General features: G+C 35.3%; 1 protein-coding gene across 1 annotated transcript in view; it reads left to right on the top strand.

Moving 5' to 3' along the window:
* LRRC7 (leucine rich repeat containing 7) overlaps nt 1-25,535 on the top strand; it is a 600,349-nt gene that overhangs the window by 558,095 nt on the left and 16,719 nt on the right. The window contains exons 25-26 of the mRNA XM_077120640.1: nt 6,821-6,913; nt 23,323-23,397. Of these exons, the coding sequence (XP_076976755.1) occupies nt 6,821-6,913; nt 23,323-23,397 (168 nt within the window). The remainder of the gene's footprint in view (nt 1-6,820; nt 6,914-23,322; nt 23,398-25,535) is intronic.

Raw genomic sequence — 25,535 nt, 5'->3', positions numbered from 1 at the left:
AGGACTTCTCAAATTTAGCATAGTCAAAAGGAACTCTCAATTTCCTGCCCCTGCCCCTACCAAACCTGCTCCTCTCCTAGACTTCTACTCTGTTACTCTTAGACAATCTTAGACAATCATCCATGGGTCTCCTTTCTCACAATCCACACCCGATCTACACAATTTCATCAAAGTCTATCCTGAATCCACCACTTGTCACCAGCCAACACTCCAATCTCTGACCACTTCAGTAACCTCCTAATTGTATCTTTTTCTTCCAGTTTTGCTTTCCTTCAGTCTGTTCTCCACTGTCAGAGTGATCTTTTTAAAACATAAATCAGAAGTGCCGCTATTCTGCATAAAATACTCCACCATGACTTTCAAAATTTCTAAATAAATTCTAAATCCTTACTATGACCTAAAAGTCCTACACATCTGGCCCCTGCCTGCCTCTCTTACACTCTTTCATTAGCTATTTTCTCTCTAGCTATGAGAGCTCTTTTCTTGTTGTTTCTTTAAAAAAGAAAAAAATAGCTTTTTTTGAGGTATAAATTATATACCGCAAAGTTCACTTGTTTGAAGTATACAATTCAATTACTTTTTAATATAGTTATACAGTTGTGCAACCAACACCATAATCTAATTTTGGCAACCCTAAAAGAAGCCTTTTATTCATTATGAGTTACTCCATCCCTTCTATTCCCCAGCCCTAGGCAACCCCTAATCTACTTTGACGCTATAGATTTTCCTGTTTTGGACATTTCATATAAATGGCATCAGACAGTATGTAATCTTTGGTGAGTTGCTTCTTTTGCTTAGCATAATTTTTCAATGCTCATTCACATTGTAGCACATATTAGTATTTTATCATTTTTGTAGCTGAATAATATCGACATTTTGTTTATCCATTCATAACTTGATTAGCATTTGGATTGTTTCTACTTTTTGGTTATTTTGAATAATGCTACCATATAAACATTTGATTTCAATTTAATGAAATAATCACCCAGCAGCACAGTGAATTAAGTCTTTCCGATATGATCTCAGATCGAGGGGTAGGTTTTAAAGACCAGATTATCATAACTTAGACAATTGGTCAGAATTTGATTCCCAGAGTGCTTAGAGCTAGATCTGCCAACTGATGGCTGCATATAGTCTTCGCGTGAGTAAAATTACACTAATTCTAAAAAGCTGACATTCTCTAATTGATTGCAAAATGCAATTCTACAGGAAACTCCACATATATGTGAAAGTTAATTTTTATTGCATGGGTAAATAAAAGTTTCTCATAGGAGGAAAAAAAGTATAATTTTTTTTCCTCTTTTCATTCAAAAGAAATTATTGTACTATATTGTCTGCTTCTTAAACAATTTATATTGCGAAATATAACATCCCGAGAAGTGATAAATTTCAAACTACAGTTTAACAAGTGGTAATAAAGCAAATTTCAAAGTATGGTATGGGTTACAGTTCCACAATTTCAGGTATTTCCTTCTAGCAGTTCTAATACACTAGAGACTGACAGGAAATATCAATATAATAACTCACTAGTCACAATCATTTGTTAAATCCTATCTTCTCTATTACAACTCCTCTCTCTCTCATTTGATTCTTCTTCCAATCTTTAGGGATATTTGGACAATGACCATTCTAACGACTTCACGTTGAAAAAGCAGTGTTGACATTATGGGGTAGGGAAGGGAGATACAACTAGTTGATATCCTTGGTGAGACGGTGCCTCTGGGTTTCAGGGCTTATCTGGCATAGGAACAGTCTGGCAGTTTTAAGATTCTGGGTTCAAGTTTTTGTATGAAATATGTTTTCATTTCTCTTGGTTATATAACTATTAGTGGAATTGCTGTGTCATATGGCAACTCTGTGTTTAATCTTTTGAGAAACTACCAAACTATTTTCTATTTTCTATTCACATCAGCAATACATGAGAATTCCAATTCCTCCACGTCCTTACCAACACTCGATAACAACTATGTATTTTTTTTTTAATTATGGCCATTCTGTTGGGTATAAAGTAGTATCTTACCTGGTTTTGATTTGCATTTCTCTACTGCAATGATGCCAATGATTTTGAACATTTTTTGTGTGTACTTATTAGATATTCTTATGTCTCCTTTGAAAGAATGTCTAATTCAAATCCCTTGCCAATTTTTAAATCGTGTTGTCTTTTTATTATTAAATTGTAAGAGCTCTTTATATATTCTGGATACAAGACCCTGATCAAATATATAATTTACAAATATTTTCTCCCATTAGCTTGTCTTTTCATCTTTTTGGTGGTGACCTTTGAAACACAAAAGTTTATAATTTTGATAAAGGTCCAACTTACCTTCTCTTTTATCACTCTTGTTGTTGTATTTAAGAAATTATTGTCTAACCCAAGATCATGGGGTTATTCCTGTGTTTTCTGGTAAGATTTTTATATTTTATAGTTTTGGCTCTTCCATTTAGATATATGGTCTATTTTGAGTTCATTTTTATGTTGGATATGAAGTAGGGGTAAAAAAAAAAAAAAAAAAAAGATCATTGTTTTACATGTGGATGTCCAGTACTCTCAAGACCATTTACTTAAAAAATTATTCTTTCCCCATTGAATTACCTTGGACCCTTTGCCAAAAATCAGCTGACCATAAATGTAAGCATTTGTTTCTGGATTCTCAACTCCATTCCATTGAACTATATATCTGTCTTCATCTTGTTATTTATTGACCTTGTAAAGACCCATGTACCTTTGGGGACTTAGTTGCTTTTCCCTCTGCTTGGAATGTCCTATTGTCCATCCCTTGATATTTTACATCATTCATGTTTCCACTCAATGTAACACCCTCAGAGAGGTCTTTCTTGTCCACTCTTCCTAATAGTGTCTCAGTCCTATTCCATCACTCTATACCACCTTTCTTACTTTATTTTCTTCACAGCTTATCTCACTATCTGAAATTATTTATTTGCATGTTTATTATTTTTCTTACCCATTAGACTCTAAGTTCTATTAAGACAAAGATTTTGTTGTTGTTATTGTTGTTTTAATCTGCCTGATACAATTCCTAGCACTTGGTAGGGAATCAATAAATATTTGTGGAATAGAGGCTTGAACCATGATTTCTACAACAATTTTCATTAATCAATTACAAAGCAGTTTATTATGTAATTGAAGCACTCCTTTGAATAACTGGCATTACTTCTAAAAATCCATTATGTGTTTTCACTCAACTAAAAAGTTAATTGAGTGCTATATGCCAGCCACGTTTTGGTTGTCAATGAAGAGTTAATGTAATAGATATAAGGAGGTAACTCAGATATCCTAAGCCATGTGGGTTTGGATGCCTATTTACCAGAGCTTAATAATAATCTTCCCAAAGTTCAGACCTGGAAAACGTCTCAGAATTGAAACTGTTTTCAATACAAGTTTCTTTCTTGATGCTTCAACAATTAATTGCCCTCCAATATATCAAAACTTTGCTTGAATTTCACACAGAACAGAATATTTGATTTTCCCTTTGCTTCAGTTTCCAAGGGGATTTTCAAGTAAGTGTCTAAGTGATGTTCTTTTTAAAATAAAAGATAGTAAGAAAAGTCCATTCTTTCATATTTGTAAATAAGGAAGTTTCCCCTCAATTTTTTATCAGCTAAGATTTTTGATTACAAATGACTCCACCCAATTAGACTCACCAAGCAAAAAGAGAATGTGGGGGCTCAGTTAAGCTGAAAGTCCAGGGATGGGACAGGCCTCAGATAAGGCTTAATGCTAAGTTCAATGGAAGTCATGGCTTCTCTTTTTATGGGTTAGTACTTGCCTCAGAAAATCTTTCCCCTCATGGTAGAAAGATGCTGCAGGAGCTGCAGATACTCTCAGATTTAAAGCTAATAAGAAAGAGCAAGATTCTTTTTTCTGGAAGTCCTGTGAGATGTCTAATTATTCCTTTTTAATTGGGTTACCTACTCAGAGGGGGTACAGTGCTTTGTTTTAGGCCTAGATAACATGCCTCACCCAAAGCATGCAAGCTGAGAAAAGGTGAGTAAATTAGCAATTCCTCAAAGAGAAATTGAACTATAGCTGCCAGAAGAAGGTTAATGGATCCTGGGTAGAAAACCACAGGTATCCACTAAAAGCTTCATAGTTCATACTGATAGGAAAAATTAACACAGGCCAGGAGTATCAAGTAAAGTCAAATGATGGAAGCCAACTCGGAAAGAAGCAAATGCACCAGTGCTGCCAAGTCATTGCTTATATCTACAGTGAGAAATTTCATTCTTTGAAATCAGTCTCTTAAAAAAAAAATTGAAATACTGATTCTCATTAAATAAGCTTTTCAATAGTATCCTAGATCTTTTGCTAGAACATTGCTTTTCCCCTTTGTTAATCCTCTTTGGATTTAATTCAGACTGTTTCTTGGCTGTGAAGTATTCTGTCCTTTTACATTTTATAGCCACTTTGGACCTTACCAGCAGCTGGAACCCCTTAAATGTGAGACGACTACTCTCTCTGACATGCTTTATAAGATACAACAGTCACAACACAACCTATTAGCCACACCATATCATGCCCAAGGGTAGTCCAGCTTCAGATCAGTTTTTATGGCTATTTGTCACATTTATAAATCTTCAGTGTCCTCTTTATTATTTCTATTATTAAAAAATATATTGAGGCAGTCCTTCACATACTTGGCACATATTTGTTTCCCTTGGGTTTTAGTGCTTTCAAGATTGACAGTACTATAAAACAAATACAATCACTATCTTGAAAAAGAACTACCAGAAATTACTCTCAGCAATTTACTTTGTAAGCAAAACCTGTTGCATTTTTTCCCTTATAGTGGCCTGGGGAAAACCAGAAGTGTATATACCTTACGTACTTCATTGTACAAATCAAATTTTCACATTGGGAGAGTTAACCTAAATTTTAAATAGTGTAATTGGAAGCATATAGATATATGGGAAAACACAAAGGTAAAAATGTTTTAACTATATTGGTGCCTTTTTCCTCATTTTCTACTAATCAATAACAAAAAAGGAGTACAAAGTAAACTGCTGTACTGAATAAAGCTAAAATATTACTTCTAGCTATATCAAGCTATTATATGTTCATATCCATATACTGTGAGCCATATAATTACCCAAAACTATTATAAACTATAGCTCCTACCATCCTATGATAACTAGTTTTAATACATACAGCTCAATTAGAGGAAAAGTTGCAATAAAACCTATCTTTAAAGTATAGGACAATACTTATGGTAATTGCATTTATTCATAATTCAGAAATTGTTCATTAATTATTCTACCATGAAAATCACATTAATCGATAGCTTTGCCCTTGTGTTGCAAGCAAGCCATGTGAGTTGGTTTACACTTACTATTATGAAATACGACAGTGTATTTAAGATAGTCCCATTAAACAGCCAAATCTAATTAGTCCAGGTTTCAGTGACTCACAATATATGATAAGTCAGTAACAGGGCCCTAGCTTGCCTTGATCTATCTGAAAGGAAGAGATTAAAAGCACCTAGAAAACAAAACTGTAGAGAGCATTTGGGTCATTTGCATTTACCCACATGCAAATTAATGGGCTAAGCAAGATTGCTGGAGGAAACATTAAGCTGCTTAAGAAAGCAAATAGTTTCCAACATCTTTAAGAACTTTTCCAGTATACATTTAAATAAATACAAAATATATGCTAATGTATATCTCTTGATTTTTTTCTTAACCCTTTAATCAATCCTTTGCAGGCTGTTTTCTGATCAGTGCTTGTTCCGTACTTAAAAGTTATCAAAGCATTTTCTTTTTCCTTATATAACCAAAACATATGCTTCCAATTATCCATGGTCATCCTTTCCCACTTTACATGGAAAACTAGCATTTTTGCCATGGCCCCCACACAAGTCCCTAGCTCAAGATCATCAAAAATTCTTAGGTTTGTTATAGTTTCTGTAGGTCATCTTGGGCATTTCTACTAATTTTGGAACTACACTCTGTGTATAATTGTTTTGTGTTTTCTTTTTTAAGTTTTAAAATATGAATGACTGTCTATTTGCAGAACGCTGCAATATTGACATTCCTTTGTTCTCCCTCATGCAAAAACATTTTTTAATTTGTACATTTAGGCACTATCATTGTACACTCCAGGCATTCCTAGACTGTACCTTCTCAGTCCTTATCGTCCATCTTTCCTTCTGGTTTCATACGTGCCCCCAGCCCTCCTCCCTCTATCATTCTCACATTCAGCTTCATTCAGTGTACTTATAATATTGTGCTACAATCAGGTGGTATTGTGCTATCCATTTGTGAATTTTTATAATCAGCCCTGTTGCACAATCTGTATCCCTTCAGCTCCAATTACCCAATCTCTACCCTACTTGTATCTCCTGGTAACCTCTGTTCTTAACTGAAATTCTCCAAGTTCATTCACTAATGTCAGTTCATATCAGTGAGACCATACAATATCTGCCCCTTTGTTTCTGGCTAATCTCACTCAGCATAATGTCCTCAAGGTCCACCCACCTTGTTACATGTTCACCATAAGACTTTTAGTTTTTTAAAACTCTTATCAAAATTTAGTCCTGCATTTGGTGAAGAGTAAGAATTTAGTAATGTCTGCTTGCCTGGGTAATCCCAAAATAGTTTCAATCATAACTGAGGCATACAAAAACACTACATATTTCATCAGAGTTTTATTCTGTGTCTTTTGTATACCAAATCAACACAGGCTAACACTGAGAACTTTAGAGAAACTCATATATCTTTTCTGCTGAGATGCAGTTATTTGAAGATACTTTAGCTTTGTGATGATATTTTGATTTGATTACCTTTTCATATCTTTTTTACATAGTTTTGTGTGAGAATAGAAAAGAACCCGGGCCTTGGATTTAGTATCAGTGGTGGAATTAGTGGACAAGGAAATCCATTCAAACCTTCTGACAAGGTAAGAAGTCAGTTTCTTCTTGATAATTTTAATTTGAAAACATTGTTTCTCACTACGGCAACAAAGAGGAGTGAGGAAAAGTTTCGGGATTTTTTGCTGCCTTTTAATAAAGTAACTAACTATGAAGCCAACTAAAATGTTTTTCAGCGCTGAAAATACAGAATTCACTAGAGTGCTTAGAATTACAGAACTGAAAAACCACAGTAAGAAATTTTCTATGAGAATATCAGAGTTAGCATTGGCAGGAGCATCAGAGCCTCCCCCCAGGCTCATAACTGCTTGTCAGACCCTGGGATAAAGGTGTGTCACCACCCCAACCCTACCTGCGACCATTGCCTGGACACCCCTTGGTGTGGACCATCTGAAATTTTTATTTAAAAGATATTTACTCTGAGCTATATAACCTGCCCTGCTAACATCAGTGTTGAATGCACTCAGTGTTGAATCAATTAGTAATTATAGTTTGATGAAATAATTGGAACTATCTTCTTTTGACCTAATATATCATTTAATTACATTAGCTGGTATCATAAAATTTTAGAACAGTGAAGATAAAATGTCCACTGGCTCCCACCTTACCTTTGGGTCATCTGGTGTGGACCTTTTAACTCCCTACTATAATAAAAAGTAACCCACGGATCAGTTCCCATCAGAAGACCTGCTTCTTAAAAATGCTCAGCTCCCCTACTCGCATATTTTTGTAGCCTGAAGCAGAACCTTTAATCCTTCTTTTTCCTTCCCAATCTTCCTGTTTCTTCCATTCTTCCTGCCCCTCTTCCTTTCCTTTCTGAAGAAGGACATGACAAGGGGTTCAACCAAAAGGAAGAATTATTCACACTGTACATGTTAGGAAGGAAGAGACTTGAGAAAAATCCTCAGTGGCCGGTCATAGGTGGGAGTTCCTTTGCTCGACTTGTTGGAACAGCTATTCACATAAAAGGAATGTGTAATACTCATGACTTAGGAGGGCCAACAGGTTTGCTGAATTTTAAAATTATTGATATATATTAACACAAATGTAGAAAAGTTCAAAATTATCAGAAACATAGGATGGCATTTTTAATAGCCTCAAATCTTTATGTCTTATTCATCTTGACCCCTCTTTTTGTTTCTGGTTTTACATCTCCTCCATAAATTCCTTCAATGAAAAGTTAAGAACTTTATCATTCTTAGATAGTTGAAATTCAAAAGACACGTTTCTCTTTCCTTTCTTGTCAACATATAAATGTTTACACTGTATAATTGGAAGGCATAGGGTAATAAATTAAGGATGAACAGACTGCTGAATAGTCAGACACATCTGAATACAGTTGCATTCCTGTTGTTATTTTCAACTGCAGGGGACGGTGCACCTGAGGCTTTCAAATCATTGCCTGTAAATTCACTACTAGGATGAATATGAGCACTTTATAACTATTGTTTTAATTTCTCATTTCTAATATTTCAACAACTCTAGTGAGACTGAATTATTTATATGATCTTGTAATTTGTTCATTTGGCTAAATGTAGCAGCTATAGCGCTTGAATGATATAATCGGTCAATTGAAAGATTTCCCCTCAAAGGCACTTTCATTTGCCTGATCATTCTGTGAAACACTTCATAATCTGAAAAGCAAATCTCTATTATTATAAAATTGATGGGAGTAATTAAAAGTTGCAAATCTATGGGAGACTTTCAAGACTGCTCTTAATTTATTGACCAGTTTTGGTGTCACACAAAGCAGTTTGTGGTTACTTGTTTAACAGTGCCCGCAGAATCTAAAGATATTGGCTCTGAAAATTTACACAAGAATTTAATCCACTCACAAAGTATCCACTCACAAAATGAAGGAATGTTTCCCATTTTTGTAGTGATTGCATACAATTGAGACAAGAACCCAGTATCTATACCTACTCAAAAATACCAAACAGTAAGAAAATTAAATAAACTAAAATATTCCCCTCTCTCCAATGTGTGGCTTGTCTAATTTACAGCTTGGGTGAGAAGAACCAAATTAAACAAATGTTTAAATTCAACAGATACTTGCCTGACTCTTGAGCTGGGGCGTATGGGACTGGGGCAAAAATGAACTGTGGTGTTCAGATGTAAGTTCTCGGTGGTATAACATTATTGGGGGAAAAAAAACACTTGGGACTACTCAAAAGTTAATGAGGCCAGGGGTGCATGGGTGGTTCAATGGTAGAATGCTCACCTCTCATGGAAGAGACCTGGGTTCCATTCCTGAACCATGCAACTGCCCCCAAAAAAAATTTAATGAGGCTCGGGCGGGCCACGGTGGCTCAGCAGGCAGGAAGGCTTGCCTGCGATGCCAGAGGACCCAGGTTCAATTCCTGGTGCCTGCCCATGTTAAAAAAAAAAAAAAAAAAAAATTTAATGAGGCTCTATAGGATGGATTCAGGATGAAGCCAGATAAAGGGACTATTTTGAGAGCTTATAACATCTGGTCCAGCAAATTTACCTCCCCTCCAAAGCCCCAACATAGTCCTAATCAAATATGGTCTCCATGGATTGAAGGTATGGCACATTTAGCCTTACATTTTATGTAAAAATGTTCACATAATAATTAGAACGATGTTCATTAGTTGAATAAATCAGTCTATTCATCATGGGGTTCATTATTTGGAGATTCATTGCCAAGTGAAAATTGCTTTTCCATTCTTGGAGAGAACTAGAGTACTGGATGAAAATGGCCCCATGTAGTGTTTGCGTCTGCCCTCCCAGTGAAGTCACTGGTAGCCATGCTCTGCTTTGTTACAATAATGAAACAGCACTGTCAAGATGCAAGATGCTACAGAGAGAGATGAACAGTTTTGATCAAACAAAAAATCTGTGAAAATATAAAAGCAATAGAAATAGTATCCTTTTATTGAGTATCTATGACATGCTGAGCACTGTATAAGGTCTTTATATACATGAACATTTACTCTTTATGACAACCTTTGTTAGTTGAGCATTATTATTATTGTCTATTTTACTGAGGCCCAGAGGGGTTAATTAAATCACCCAAGGTCATACAGCTGAACTATGGTAGACAAGGTTTTAAACTAAATTGATCTGACTTCAAATTGTTTGCTCTTAATAAGCAATATCTACATGCCTCTGTCTGCAAATGCCACTTAGCAGAAGAAACACACGACAAATGTGTACCCTGTAGATTTGAAACTAATATGATATTCTAATACTGGAAAGTATTACCAAAACCTCTAATTAATCATAGTCTAGATATTTGCTTCAATTCCTTTGAAGTCAGTATTATTCTCTGTTGAACCTAGATAATTAGCAGCATACTGTACAGAGTGGATTGCTAAGCAATTATATAACTGTGGACTAAGATATTACAGTGATGATTCTGCCAAAGGAACAAGTCACAATATTCTTTGCCTGTGTTTAAACATTCATAAAATAATTTACAGTTACATAATTTAAGAAATTTACCAATACAGTTTCCACAGGATATTGTTAGAAGAAAACTGGATTAATGGATGACTAATACCAGACTGTTGAAGCAATTTCATAAGGCAACCAAGGACTCTGCAAATGAAAGGATTTTTAATGATGCATTATAAAAGGTCAGCACTCAGGAACTCATATCCCTCCTTTCCCCATTTGAGAAAGGAAGGACTAAGCTCCTGGATTTTGAAAGATATTAAAGACTCTTAGCCCTTTCTCTTTATACTCTAAACAGTCAATGAGCAATTATCCAGTCAAAGGATCAAAATGAAAAATATATTATGGATCCAACCTATCCTTAAAGGACTTGTCAACAGGAAATAGAAATGCTGGACCTTTAGAGCCAAAGAATCTCTTACTCTCTGCAGTTTGTCATAAACACCAGGCTCAGCAAATGCCAGAGAGCCCAGCCTATTTGCACTGACTTGGACACTCGGGATATAGCCACAGAAATTATAGAAGAAACAAATCCATATTCTTTTTAAATGCCGTAATTTGCCTATGTTATAGATGCAATCCCCAGTCAGGGAAAAATATTGGAAAATAGAATTTCAAAATAAATTACTATAAATTATTCTACATTACATTAAAATGATTGACTCAAGATGCCAAAATGGTCTGCAGAAATTAACCCCGCCCTTCTTTTCACACCAACTTCCATCCCTAGAAGAAAATAGGACATTTTATTTGTGGAGTTTTAATATGATTAATATCGAGAAGAGAAGAAGGATTGGACATGCATAATCAAAGGGTTTATTTGATATCCTTACCTGACGATAACAATAGCCAAAGACACACATAACAATGGCAAGTTTGAAAACACACAAGAATAATTTTTCAGTTTTTCTCAGCCTTGTGACACTGGGTGATTCATAAACAAAGTTTGCAAAAGATGTGCTTTTGACTACGAAAAAAAGGTACAGACCATATGTCTACTCCTTATCATGTAATTTGGAGACGCTATAAATTATGTCAGGAGTAAGGCATAGAGATTATATTATTTATAGACTGGTCCTTGAAGTTAATTTTAAGAAGAATTGAAACAGACTTAATTTCATATATGTGCCAGTTTGAAAATATTATGTGCCCCAGAAAAGCCATGTTTTAATTCTGATTCTGTCCTGTGGAGGCATTTCTCTTAATCCTAATTCAGTGTATAGGGCAGAAATTTTTGGATTAGATTATCCTCACAGAGGTGTGACATGCCCAATTATGGGTGTGACTTTTTGATTAGATGGAGATGTGACTCCACCCATTCCAAGTGGGTCTTGATTAGTTTACTGGAATCCTTTAAAAGAGGAAACATTTTGGAGAAACCTCAGAAGAGACAGAGCTGACAGAAACTTCAGAGCAGAGCTAACACAGATGCTGACGCTTGGAGAACAGACACTGGATGTTTGGAGATGTGGGGGGCCCAGCAGATGTCACCATGAGATGTTATCAAGCCAGAACCTGGAGAGAGCCAAGGGAAGCCAAGAGATGAAAGCCAGCCCCAGAGAAGCAAAGTGAGGAACCCCCACAGGAACAGAGGCTGAAAGCAATGGAGCCCAAAAGCAAGGGACAGCAATTGCTCGTCATCTGACTTCCCAGCTGGCAGAGGTATTCCTGACCCATCGGCCTTTCTTGAGGGAAGATAACCTCTTATTGGTGCCTTAATTTGGACATTTTCACTTCCTTATAACTGTAAATTTGTATCTTATTAAATTCCCCTTTTTAAAAGCCATTCCAGTTCTGGTATATCACATTCTGGCAGCATTTAAGAAACTAAAACAATACACAAAGTTGGATTTTTAAAAAATAAATTTCAAGCATGAATTATTTTACAACACAACTGTTTACTTTAGCTGCATCTTAGTCACATTGCAATTTGAGGTTCAGGATGCCATTTGGTTGATTGAGGAGATTAAAAGTGTGATGAAAGATTTTAAATGTAATCTTGCCTATTCTGTTCATCTCAGATGTTCACAAAAACAAGAAAAATCCTGAATCTATTCAGAGACATTGGCAAAAATTAGCCTTCAAAATTTCCTATTAATAGAATTTCTGCAGATATGAATACTTATCCAAAGCTTTTTAAAACATGGCTGCATTCTTTAGCCAATTGCAAATTGTTGGTATTGAGACATTGTGATATAAAGAAGACATGGATTTTAGTTTATAGAAGCATATAATCAAATATCACTCAACAAAGGCTTGCTTCTTAAGGAAAATATCACTGGGGCATATGTTTGGAAAACCAAGATCAATAAAAAGTACCATTTTAAATAAGAACATTCTTTGGGACATTTTAATTAAGTAATATATTTAGAACATCCCTAGAACTGTGAATGCTATCACTACATGATATTTTGTAATGATCAGTAAAATATTTTTTCAATAATATTAAATCCCAAGTGTGTAGCTAGCTATATTAGTTGCTGGGGTTATATATTATTTATGTTCTGTCTACTGCATCATTTTAATCATTTGGCATGAAATAAACAAGAAAAATGGTATGAGAAAGGATTTAGAGATTTTTGAAAGTTTGTTCTATACATTGGAAGAATATCAAACACTTCTCAATAAAAAAAATGAAAGCACTTAAAATTAGTTCATAAATAATGTCTTACAATTACTAACAGGAATTGGCAGGTCCATCAATGAGAGAAAGTTAATTACTGAGAGACAAATGACAAATAGGCCTTCAGGAAATGTGTGAAAGCTTTCAGACTGCATTTGCTAAGTTACTACCACATGTTTTAATTCGAGGGACCTCATGGTATTTCCAGTTTCTTCCATTGAAAGAATATAACCTATTAGAATTCTTGGAAATATCATGATGCCAAATTAATAGAACTAAGACAAAACAGAAATAAATTTAAAAGAATACCTGCCAGGTCTCAGCTACTAGCAGTATTGTTTAATTTTTTTCTGTACACAGGTAAGCAAACCAGGGAATCTACATATCCCAACCAGGCAAGAAATACTGTAGTGCTTTCACCTTTGTAGTTCATTTTTGTCTTAAGTCAGTTTCTCCAGAAGCAGAACCTGACATGGGGATTTTGTGCAAGAGGTTTAATAAAGAAATGTTTTTAAGTGGAATCTAAAAATCTGTTAGAGAATCTGTTAGAGAATGATGGAAGCAAGATAGGGTAGGAGAAAAAACAAGGCAAAATGGAAGCCTCATTCATCTCCATGGTTGCTCTGTAACATGAATTGTTCCACAGAGTTGCCTCACCTTGAGGAGGGAAACAGCCTTTTGTGTCCTGGTTTCAGGCTGTCATTGGCTGCAGGCCCCAGAGAGGAAGGTATAACCTGCTGCACATTTCCCAGGGAAGAGGCTATAGGACGAAGGTAATTTTCAAGAGAAAAGCGCAAATGGGAGCTCTTTGCAGCACCTGCAGGATGAATGCCCCATTCTGGACAGATCACCAAGAATGTCCATTACAGTATTTTTCCATTGTAATTTTTGCCATTGTTCAAACGAAAAGTACTTTAGTACCAGAGATTCCTTTAGGCGTTCTTTTTATGGGAATCACTGCCCTGGAGCCCATGTGCTTGCAATCATGGCATCTGAGAGGGACAGCCAAAGCAACTGATACTTTACTTTGAACCCTGAAATTGGCTATGTCAGATTTTTTGCTATGAGCCTCATCTAAACCTGCTTTTAAGTCCTGTTAATCTTTCTGATTAAATGTTTTTCTTAAAACAATAAAAGCAAAAAAAAAAATTGCTATTTCCATAAAAAGAGCCCCTAGTCCCTCTAAGAGAAAGTAACACTAATTGAACCAAATTCATATCCTTTGGTAGCTAAAGAAAGTGGTTTGCAAAACTAATATATTGTTCAGGAGTAGGAAAGTTTGGAGTGAGCATCCTCAGGTGGAAAAAAAGAGTCCAGTAACCACGGATAGTTGAGAGAAATCTAAAATAAGTTTGAAAAAGAAAAAGAACCAGATAACTGCACATAACTTTCATTGTGCCATTTTTCTCTCTTAAGTGTGTGAGGCAATCATGAGAAATCAGAGTTGATTCTTAAGTCTGTAAATTTAGACTTAAACCTTCCCAGAGATCCTTCAAATGAGTTGGGGGAAAGCTGCCAACAAATGAGAATAGAGGTTTCCATAAAAGACACCAAGTTAACCTGAAGTCCTAAACTATGTTGGAAAGAGATAGACTAGTAGGTCAGGATTTAGAGTGAATTATTAAGATATATTTAATATATATGATATTTTATATTGCTAATATAATAGAAATATTTAAAATATCTGGTTAAGTATAAAGATAAATCCAGAGTTAGATTAAGCATTAAGTAGTAACAGTTTAGGATTATTGTATAAGATACCAAATTATACATATTAATTTGTCTATCATCTTTAGAATATAACTAATATAACCATTCATAGTCTTAGTAACTAATTCTGTTTTCTTAAGTATTATGGGGTAGAAAACTACTTCCTATATTTGAAACCCAATTGTTTAGCCCAAATACAACCCCAGCCACATTCCCATAGCAAGAGCACTCATTAATAGGAAATAAAAAAAAACTCTTTTAGTATTAAATTAAAATTAAAGTGATTAAAGAAAAATCATATCTTAAATTTTTTCTCTTTGTTTACTGAGGTTTATTGAAGTCTCTTTATTTACTGAGAGAAAGAAAAAAATCATATTTTATCCAAAGAATATTTCTACCTTGATGCTGAGTACCTAGACACCTAGGTTTGAGCAGGTTTACTTCTTCCTGTTCTGCAAGAAAGACCCCATGATATGTTCAGTGTAGCATGGCCTGCACACAGCAGCTGGGGTGGCTTCATTTCTCAGTGTCCATCTGTAGGCCATAAGATGTGAGTGGGCAAAGAAATAGAGAGCCGATTAAGAACCCCTTTTATCTAAGAAACTTCTGCTGGGTTCCTAATGAGTGCTTCCCATTCATTCGTCAGCCACATGGCAGTCTTCGGATTTTTATTCTGGGTAAAATATTCAGCATCCTTTAAAGCCTTAATACATTCTTAGTCTCAGATATATTCAACTGCAAAGTCCTCATTCTTTAATGTACATCTTTTTAAAAATTACACAGGCAGTAAATAAGAATAAACATCTCACTATAAAAAATTAAAATAATATAAAGATTAAAAAGGGGGGTGGAATTCTCCTTTTTCACTCTACCCTGCTCTGCCTCGGCCTGTAAGTCACTTTATCGGTCAAGATATCATAAAGAATTCACAACTACAGTGTCTTCTGGCATTTGCCACCAGCTTTTGTTGACATCCTTATTTCACTGTCACCTTTAAGAAATACTTCTGCGATGCTCTATTGCACAACAATGTGTTAGCCATTAAATAATTTTTTCACTTCAATAAAATATTAGCATAAGTGCCCAAAAAAGATTTGACTAAATTCTTCATTTTAAACTCATTATTTTGATACGGTGCGCATCATGTCAAAAATGTATACTTCTAATGGGGCTTGGAGGGAACCTACAGGAATGGGCATCAGAAAGCTGATTGCTGACACTGTTTTAGAATACCTAGGAAGAAGACTCTACAACCACCTACAGTTACCCACTCCTGTTTTTAATAGTTTCTACTATTTTATGCTATTTATGAAGTTTAGAAGAAAAGCCACTGGAGGCTTTGACAGAATCAGAAAAGTATTCGACGCTCAGCGATCCAAATCATTCACCAGAAGTTGATGCTTCATATAAAATGCAGGGCTTGAAGGACACATGAAATCAAAGAAATAGAAAATATTTATTTTATTCTTCCCAAAGGTCCAAGAAGTATGGAAAGACAATTAGTGAAAGAGTGTGCTCGTTTCAAAAGAAAATATGATGATTAAAGTAGAAAATATTGATTTTTAAGCAAAGAATTTCATCAAGAAATACACAGGATGTTACCTACAATCACAACAGCCCAAAGAGATGTTTGTCAGGTAATGATTGGAATATTGGAATAATAAAAAGAAAATTATTAAGTAACCAAAGCTAAGTACAATTTTAGATCTTACAATTTCCCTGAAAGAGAGTAGCCTATAAATATCAGCACTAAACTAGTAAAAAATATTCTAGTCATCAATTTTTCAATAGTAACAGCAATCTTAGAAAACGGGGGATACATTTCTTACTTTTTGTATCTTTTTGCAAGTTAGAAGGGCATTATCTTGAAAACTACATATATAGTTGGCTACTAAGCAGACTTTTACAGTGAACTAATGAATGATGAAATACCAAAGACCAAGCAATGTCTTATACTTCTTTTAGTATAATCTCCATTATGTGTTTCCACTAAGATATTTGTAATAGTTTACTCAATTTCTATGGGTTCCATTTGTCTCCTTGTTACAGTGAATTTTTTATTAATATTTTTTTTTACAAATGAAACCAAGTGATTTCCAATTTAATATTTCTTTATGAAAATAGGGTTTGAAGTTTCTTTTAATGTCTGTGTTTAAAATTTTTTAGAATTTTTAAGAGGCCTTTGGTCAGTTGTAGAATATTTACATCTCTGTCATTTGAAACCCGAATTTTCTAAGTTTGTGAAACAATTCTCCTTTCTGCTCATCTTTTATAGATTTTACATTTTGTGGTTTTAGTGAACCAAAATGAGTCAAATGTGAAATGTCATTTAGCTGCTAGTGCAATTTTTCTTTCTCTCTCTTCCCTCCTTCCATCCCTACCTGCCTCCTCTCCTTTTCTTTCTACTGGCTGCAGGATAAATCTTTCTTCTTACTGCATTAAAATTCTCAGTTGCTAAGGTAGGAATTTGTTCAAAGCCTACAATTTGATGCACAGCAATTAACCTTACAATGTTTTGACACCACATTTTTTATTCCTGGAGATGAAAACCTTTATCCTTGTTGTGTCGAGTGTTCTAATAATCACAGGGACTAAGTAAACATAGTCCACTGTGTACATTTACTGCTGCTTCTAAAAGCTGCAATACAGCTTTGTATGATCCTTGCTCACCTCATGAAAAAGAATTAGTTTTTGCCATGTTTTCTGGGAAATAAATCTGTTACCTAAGTGCTATTTTCATGAATAACTTTTTCTTCCAGAAACAGTCTTTGAACTTTTATAATTTCATGGAAGAATGAAACACTATATTCTATAACATGTTAAGCAATGTGTACTGAATTGTAGTTGTAATAATATGCAATCTTTATTTGAGATATGGCCTTCCTAGAAACCAATTTTTAGCATCAGGTTAGAGCCAAGGCTTTTCATAATTTTAAGGAAAGGCATATTTCATAAATTGAAGTTGAAGTTCCCTTAAGACAGGTGCTATTTTGGTATCTACATTTACAATAGCTGAGACTGTCACAGTCACTCTCTGTCATCATTATAAATCATATAAAGTTTCCTTTTCCTCTAAACTTAGAATTTTAAATGTCTGCATCCTAGACTAGTTTGTTGCATACTTTAAAGTTTATACCCACAGGTATAGAGGCAGGTAAATAACAAGGTAAGGTCAGATCTTACCACTAGGACAAACTACCCTTTTTCAAAATTACTGGTGAAAAGCAAAACTTTTTATAAGCCCGTTATGGGTACCTTTGCACTAACCAATCGTGACTTGCAGAAAGGGTGGCTAAAAGTGGGGAAGAAATATCAAATGACAACAGGTCACGCTTATGTGTTGCATCCAGCCAGCACTCTCTAGGTTAGCTTTGGTTCAAACCTTAGAAGATTCCTCCATGAAGCATGAGTCTGTGGGGTCTGGGTCTGTTTCATGCCCACCCAGACATTAGTGTCTCAGGAGAACATAGACTTGCTTCTCTTTGAAAGGAATGTGTAGCACCTACCATGCTGCCCTGTTGTGAGATGTCCTCCAGAGGTGGTACCAAAAGAAAACCATTGCACTTTCAAGGCAGTAAGAAACTTGGGAGCTGTTCAAGTGAGCAACATCAGAAAAACACACTTGGAGACCTCATAAGTCATTAACTAGAGTAGATTCTAGAAATCATTACTATAAAGATCTGGTGCTCCTGACTTGAACTTCCTTTGAAAGTTGCTAAGAACCATAAAGAAGCACCCCGGATGGGACCCATGTCCTCTACTTGAGATTCAAGAATAATGGGTGCCATTATCACTGAGACCTACCACCGGGGGACCACAGATGAGGTCAAAGAGACATCCCAATCTCTCCCTTTTCCCCTCCCTAAACAAGAGATGTCAATCCTGTCATCTGTTGGTAATTCAAGGGCAAAAAATAAAATGTTGACCTTTCAGTATGCTCCATGCTGAGAGGAAAGAATAATAATTTCATGCTAATAAATCTGGTATAGTTGATAATGGGGAAATTCTCAATGTGGGCTTCGCTGGATGAAAAGACCTTGGATTGTAACTTGACCTTCCAATAATTCAATATATTTTAATAACATCTATTGAGGCTTTACTGAGAACCATCTATAATTCTAATTATTTTATATATATTTACTCACTCCACTAACTCTATGAGTTATGTATTGTTTTAATATCCATTTTACCAATGAGGATAAGTACACAAAAGTTAAGTAACTTACCCAAGGTTGCCAATGTGTAAATGGTGAATACAGACAGGCTAACTGTAGAGCCTTTCTCTTAACCACTTCTTACACTGTGTGGTAGGCAGAAAATTTCTCATCCAAAGACATCCAAGTCCTAATCCCTAGAATGGGTGACTACGTTACCTTACATGACAAGAGATTAAGTTAGGATCTTGAGATAGATTATCCTGGGACCAATCTAATCACATGGGTCCTTAACAGAGGAGAATATTTCCCAGCTATTGTCAGAGGGAGATGTGACTACAGAAAAATGGTCAGAGGGGTGCAGCATTTCTGGCTTTAAAGTTGGAGGAAGTGGGTCATGAGCCAAGGAACATGGATTCCGTAGAAGGTAGAAAAGGCAAGGAAACAAATTCTCCCCTAGATCTTCCAGAAAGAAATGCATCGCTGTCAATACCTTTGTTTTAGCCTGGTGAGACCTGTATTGGACTTATAATTTGAAGGATGTAAGATAATAAATTTGTGATGTTTTAAGTCACTGTGGTAATTTGTTACAGTAGCAATAGAAAACAAATATGTGTCGCCTTATTGAAAATAGAGTTTTAAGGTATTTTCCTTCTGTAGGCAAGGAAGGAAACCCTCTTGCTATAACCATAGGTATAGGTGGTTTCAATAATTTTGAGTATGATGCTTGATAGTTTGTCTCACATTTAGCACTCTCACATATGTTGCAAGAAACTGAACATATTTGAGAGCTTGCCAGCAGAGTTATTAGATTGATAAGATGCTATTATTTGAATATTTGATACGAACAAGATGGCTACCTGTTGTTTAGAAGTTATGAGATGACTTTTTTCATTTTCAGAATACAAACACTCTGTTGATTCTCTGCCAAATTCTATCATCAAGGCAGAGATATTCTTTGAAGTCTCAGAAAAAAATGAGTTTGTTGAATGGGTAGCACATTGCTACAATGAGCTTTTTCAAAACAGTGTCAAAGTTTTCATATTTCTCATCAATATTCATCTTTAATAGAGACTAAAAAATGGGTTATATTTCTTTGGTCTCTTTCATATGGCAGTGTATGCACATAAACACAATGAAAAATTAGGGCACTGGCCTTTGCTAGCAGTCTTTTGGGAAACATTCTAACTCCACAGATAATGAATGCCACAAAACATTATTAAATATAGCACTCATTGCTATCTATTTCAACTAACATGATAGTATACTGGATGATAGGATATATATAGAAAAAAAAAAGGAAACCATAACAATGGGCAGTAGCAATTTCTTAGCTGATGAGGTTTATTGATTGAAAAGAAATAATAAAGCTTTAGAAAAAAGCAATAAATACTTTGGAAGACTTGCTCCACCACTGTAGTAAGCTTCAAAGCAAGTCTTCAAAACAGTGGTTGAATCCTGCAGGGCCATGTGATGGATGAAATTAAACCTGCCACAGACACCACATTTGTATTCTTTCAGCAGTCAGGTTGTGGAGTGTTGCTGCCTCTTCCCAGCATTGTAGATGTGATGGCTATAATTCAATGCCTATGGTCTGGATTCAAACAAACATTTTTAAAATTGTTCCTGTACAAAGAGCTGAAGATTGGCAATCAAAATTAACTAAGTAGCACAGACTTTGACTATTGGAAAATAATAGTCAAAACAACTTCACCTCCAGCAGTCAGAGAAGCAGTGACTTCTTTTGGGCAATCATTTTATTCTGCCTATTGTACAGAGTCTCCAATAAAAAAGCAGAGTAGGGGGTGGGACGGGGCTCTCAGATGGAATGATTGCACATACAGCCTCTGGGATTGGAAGACTATAACACCGTAGGCCCAGTGTGGGAAGGACTTTGGGGATTCTGTTTGTTGTCACAATCAGTGCCATTACCTGCAGTTTTCACTGGTCTGATGGATTAATCATTGTGCCTGAATTAAAATCCTTTCAAACAACAGTTTTATTTCTGCTTCCCAACTGACCATTTGTGTAGCTGAATAGACCAAATCACCTAGCCATGTAAGCATTTTTATAGCTCTCTTATAGTGCCACCATTAACCTGGAAACTTAAAACAAGTTTTCATTATTATTTTCTTAATGCTTTAAGCAATGCATAATCATTGTGGAAATTAGAAAGCACAGATAAGCATAAAAAAAGATGGAATGTCTCATTTCCCAGTATAGCCATTGTTGATGCCCACGAGTGTCTCCTTCCCGATATTTTCCCACACAAATGTACATATAAACATGTTTCAGCTAAATTAGCGACATGCCACATATGACCTAAAACGTATGTAATAAAACATATATAATGTTTTATAACCTGCTTGTTTCACTGAGCATTCATATCGTCCAGCATCAGCCATTAGGACTTTATTTTTAATGATGACATACCATTCTACTGTATGAGGCAATAGTTTCTTTAGTCAATATCCTATTGTTAGGTTTTTAGGTATGGTTTGTAATTTTGCATTAACACACAATGATACTGTGATGAACATCTTAATACACATTTATTGCATACTGGTCGGATTATTTCATTAAATAAGTGCTGGCTGAATTATTAAATAAAAAGTTATAGTTTTCTTGTATTTTCGGTCATCTCATTTTTAAATGAGGACAATAGATTAAAATCAGAAATATAGAAATCATGCAAAAGCCTTAAGTTAATAAGCTTCAAAGACCTCTGAAAAGCTAACTGAAAATACCAGTAGAAGTATATCATTAGATTTACAAATGAGACAGATGTCCTAGGTAACAATAAAGATATTAAAATACTTCTATCTGGGCAGTACAATGGTGGCTCAGTCGCAGAATTCTTGCCTGCCATGCCAGAGACACGGGTTCGATTCCCAGAGCCTTCCCAGGTTAAAAAAAAAAAAATGCAAAAACAAAAAACTTCTGTCTATTAATAATTCTAAGGACTTTTAAAAAATTAATAACAGCTGTGTTGAGATATAATTCACATACTATAAAATTCACCCGTTTCAAGTGTACAATTCAGTGGATTTTAATATATTCAGAGAGTTGTGTAACCATCACCACTATCTTATTTCAGAACATTTGTATTACTCCAAAAAGAAATGCTGTACCCATTACCAGTCACTCCCCAGTCTCCCACCCTGGCATCCACCAATCTACTTTCTGTTTCTATGGATTTGCCTTTTCTTGAAATTTCATATAAATGGAATCATATAATATGTGGCCTTTGGTAACTGGCTTCCTTCACTTAGCACAATGTTTTCAAGTTTAGTTCGTGTTGTAGCATGTATCAGACCTTCACTACTTTCTATTGCCAAATACTATTCACTATATGAACTACATTTTCTTTATCACTTCATAGATTCACTCTTAGGCTATTAATTAAAGTCCACTCTCATGGTTAAAATCCTTGAGTTCCTCCCCATATTGGAAACCGAGTCTATTAAAAGTTTCTTTTGATCTGACTTCAGCCTACATTTGACATGATCTTCTGCCATGCTCCCAACCCTGTTCACTCCCACCCTCCCACCACCACTCCAATCACGGTGGAACTACTTGCAGCTTCCGAAATGTAACATGCACTCTCACTTTTGTTGTGCTATTTTCTCTTCTTCTGGAATATCCTCTCTCCCCTTATCTGTGTGAATGGCTTTTACTCCTCCTTTACAATTCAGCTCTCAGGTGCCTTCTTCTCAGGGAAGTCCAAGCATGCCAAGGATGAGCTGGGTACAGCATTTTTTACAGTCCATTATACTCCTGTCATAACACATTTACATTGTTTTGTAATTGTTGTTTTTCTTTAACTTACTACCAGATTGTGAGCTCAATGAAATCAGCAACTTTATACTGTACATTTCTGTATCACTAGCAATCAAAGTTCAACAAGTAGTAGACAGGCAATAAATATTTACCTTATCTACATTAATTTGACCTTTTATAAACTAAATTAATCAATTTAGGAATTTTATAATTATATAGGCATAAGCTTTCTTTAAAATGTATGTTGGAATTTTCTTATGTTTAATTTGTTCACATGCATTTTAAATTAAAATTCTCAGTAACATACAAATAATATTCATTAAAATAATTCAATATAAAAATTTAAAAATAAATCAGTATGTGTATATAATTTTACTAAGATTTCAAAGTATCCATTGAATTTATAACCTATCAAAAGGTTATTGAATGCACAATAACTCAGGACAGATCCAGAAGTTATCTGAACTATGGTTCCGTACCATATTTCAAATGATTAAGAATATGCCATTAGAATAATTCATAAACACACTTTGAAAACAAGATGAGCTTTTTTTAAGTAAGTGAAGATGTTGCTATTCTTTAACTCAACTTGGAGAGTACTGCCTTACTTAAAATACTATTTAAATCTTTGAAACCTACATGTGTAAACTGTTTATAATCTGTTTTCACTGTTTTCTATATGGATGAATTTTTTTTTTTAATAAACCTAGTTCTTGGTAATAGAATCCTAACCTCTGTTACTTCTGACTTATAGGGTATCTTTGTTACTAGGGTTCAGCCTGATGGACCAGCTTCCAATCTGCTGCAACCTGGTGATAAGATCCTACAGGTAAGACATAAAAATAAAGCATGCTAATGCCAATATTGAAATGAATATGTAACTGTGTCATTAAATTGAATTGACAGATTAAATGATAGAATTAAGTACTTCTTACATTTCTTTTTTGCCTTCATCATTCTGGAGTTGAAAGGCAGGGCAGAAACCAGTTCAATCTGATAGAACGCTATATCCCCAATGTGTTACATAATTTCTGGCAAATGGTAGGTGTTCTATATCTTTTGTGGTTGTTGAATTGAATGGAATTACTTGGTGATATGAGAAGAACTGATGCATATAAAAACCTATGCATGGAGGTGTTGAAAGTGAAATGGCATACAGGAAAAAGTACAGCTGATGCAAGCTAAGGTCTATAGGCAACAGCAGCATATAAGATGCTTCCACTGAGTGCAACAAAGGCGTCATGCCAAAACTAAATGTCAACAAGCAGGAGACATGGGGGAGGGGGAGGGAATTCTTTGTGGAAGAAAAGGAAATGTTTTCATATAGATCACTGTGGCAAAGGCATAGCTATGGGATTATACCTGGAACCATTGATTTTTTTACTTAGGTAGGATTATATGATGTATGAATAAAACTTTAAAAATGGAAGAAAAAAAAAAAACCTATGCGTGGTTCTCAAGTATAATTAGGAGTCAGGATATTCCCAAGGTGTGTCTGTGTGACTTAAGATGAAGGAAAAGGTTGATCCATATTTAATTTCTCAACAGTAAGCTTATTACAGTTCAAAAGGTATGAAGCATTCAGTTATATCTCCCTACTCCTCCTGCCCAGATGAATAAAAGTTTAGCTATATATAAGTGAATTTATAAGCTGTATATAAGTGAATGTAGTCTGATGGTGTATTCAGATTCTTCAGAGAAACAGAACCATATATATACATATGGAGAGAAAAAGAGAGAGATTATAGGAATTGGTTCACATGATTATGATTGTGGGGATTGGTAAATCCAAATTCTGTAGTGCAGGCTATAAACTGGGAACTCTGATGAAATCCCCAGGAGAAGCTGGCTGGCTAAAGCAGAGATAGAAATTCTTCATTTCAACTGCTGAAATCATCAGTTCTCCCTTTAAGGCCTTCCATTGATTGGATGAGATTTCTTTCATTGGCAAGGGCAATCTCCTCTGTTGACTGTAGATTTAAAAAGCCAAAAATGCACTCAACTGATTATTGCTTTAAATCCAAGAAATGCCCTTATAGTAACAATTAGGCCAGTGCTTGCTTGACTGAATAACTGAACATTATATGCTAGCCAAGTTGACACAGGAATTTAAGCATCACAGTTCACCCTTAGTCAATTGGGCACCCATACAATCTCCTTAAACCATACTTAATCTCTAAATAAAAACAGTAACAGCGCGGGCCACAGTGACTCAGCAGGCAGAGTTCTTGTATGCCATGCCAGAGACCTGGGTTCAATTCCTGGTGCCTGCCCCCGTAAAAAAAAAAAAAAAAAAAAAAAAAAAAAACAGTAACAGTCAAGCTTTTGTCTAAAATAATCCAACTGTCCTATGCACAACTAGAAGGCACTAATACTTTCCTCAGAAGAGGGCAATATTCACTCTTAAACTTGGTTCTCTGCAACTTAAATACTATTGCATAAAGTCAATACAACTTATAAGAGGATAAGATAGGGAAGAAAAATTCATTTGCTTTATATATTTATGAATACTCAAACATATTCATAACAAAACAAAGAGAAATACTCATACCCATTATATTTCTCATTTCTGCAACTGGCCAGGTGGGCATAGCTCGTATTTATACCTTCTTCCACTACCTGTTCCTTAGTCTCTCTGCCCTCCTCAGGTACCTTGGTGGACCGTGGTTCTTTGCCTTGTGGGGTGACCCAAACCTTCATTCCTGAAGGATGTGGACCACGAGTAGTCCTGCCTGGATTGGATTGTTGCAATTTTCCATTAACTTTAATCACAGAGAAAGATAGTATTAAGAGAAACCCTAAGAAATCTCTTGTATACCAGTTAAACTCTTCTTTACCTCCATTGTATAGCAGCCGTCCTATTTCTCCTTGATAATCAGGCTTACTCACCCCAGCCAGTACAATAATTCCCTTCTTTGCCTGTACATTCAGAGACATGAGGAGCCCAAATTACCAGGTGACAGTCTT

The sequence above is a fragment of the Tamandua tetradactyla genome, chromosome 11 (genome assembly GCF_023851605.1).
Source record: "Tamandua tetradactyla isolate mTamTet1 chromosome 11, mTamTet1.pri, whole genome shotgun sequence".
Classification (NCBI taxonomy): domain Eukaryota; kingdom Metazoa; phylum Chordata; class Mammalia; order Pilosa; family Myrmecophagidae; genus Tamandua; species Tamandua tetradactyla.
The sequence above is the reverse complement of the archived record's forward strand: the minus strand, read 5'-3'. Positions and strand labels throughout refer to the sequence as shown.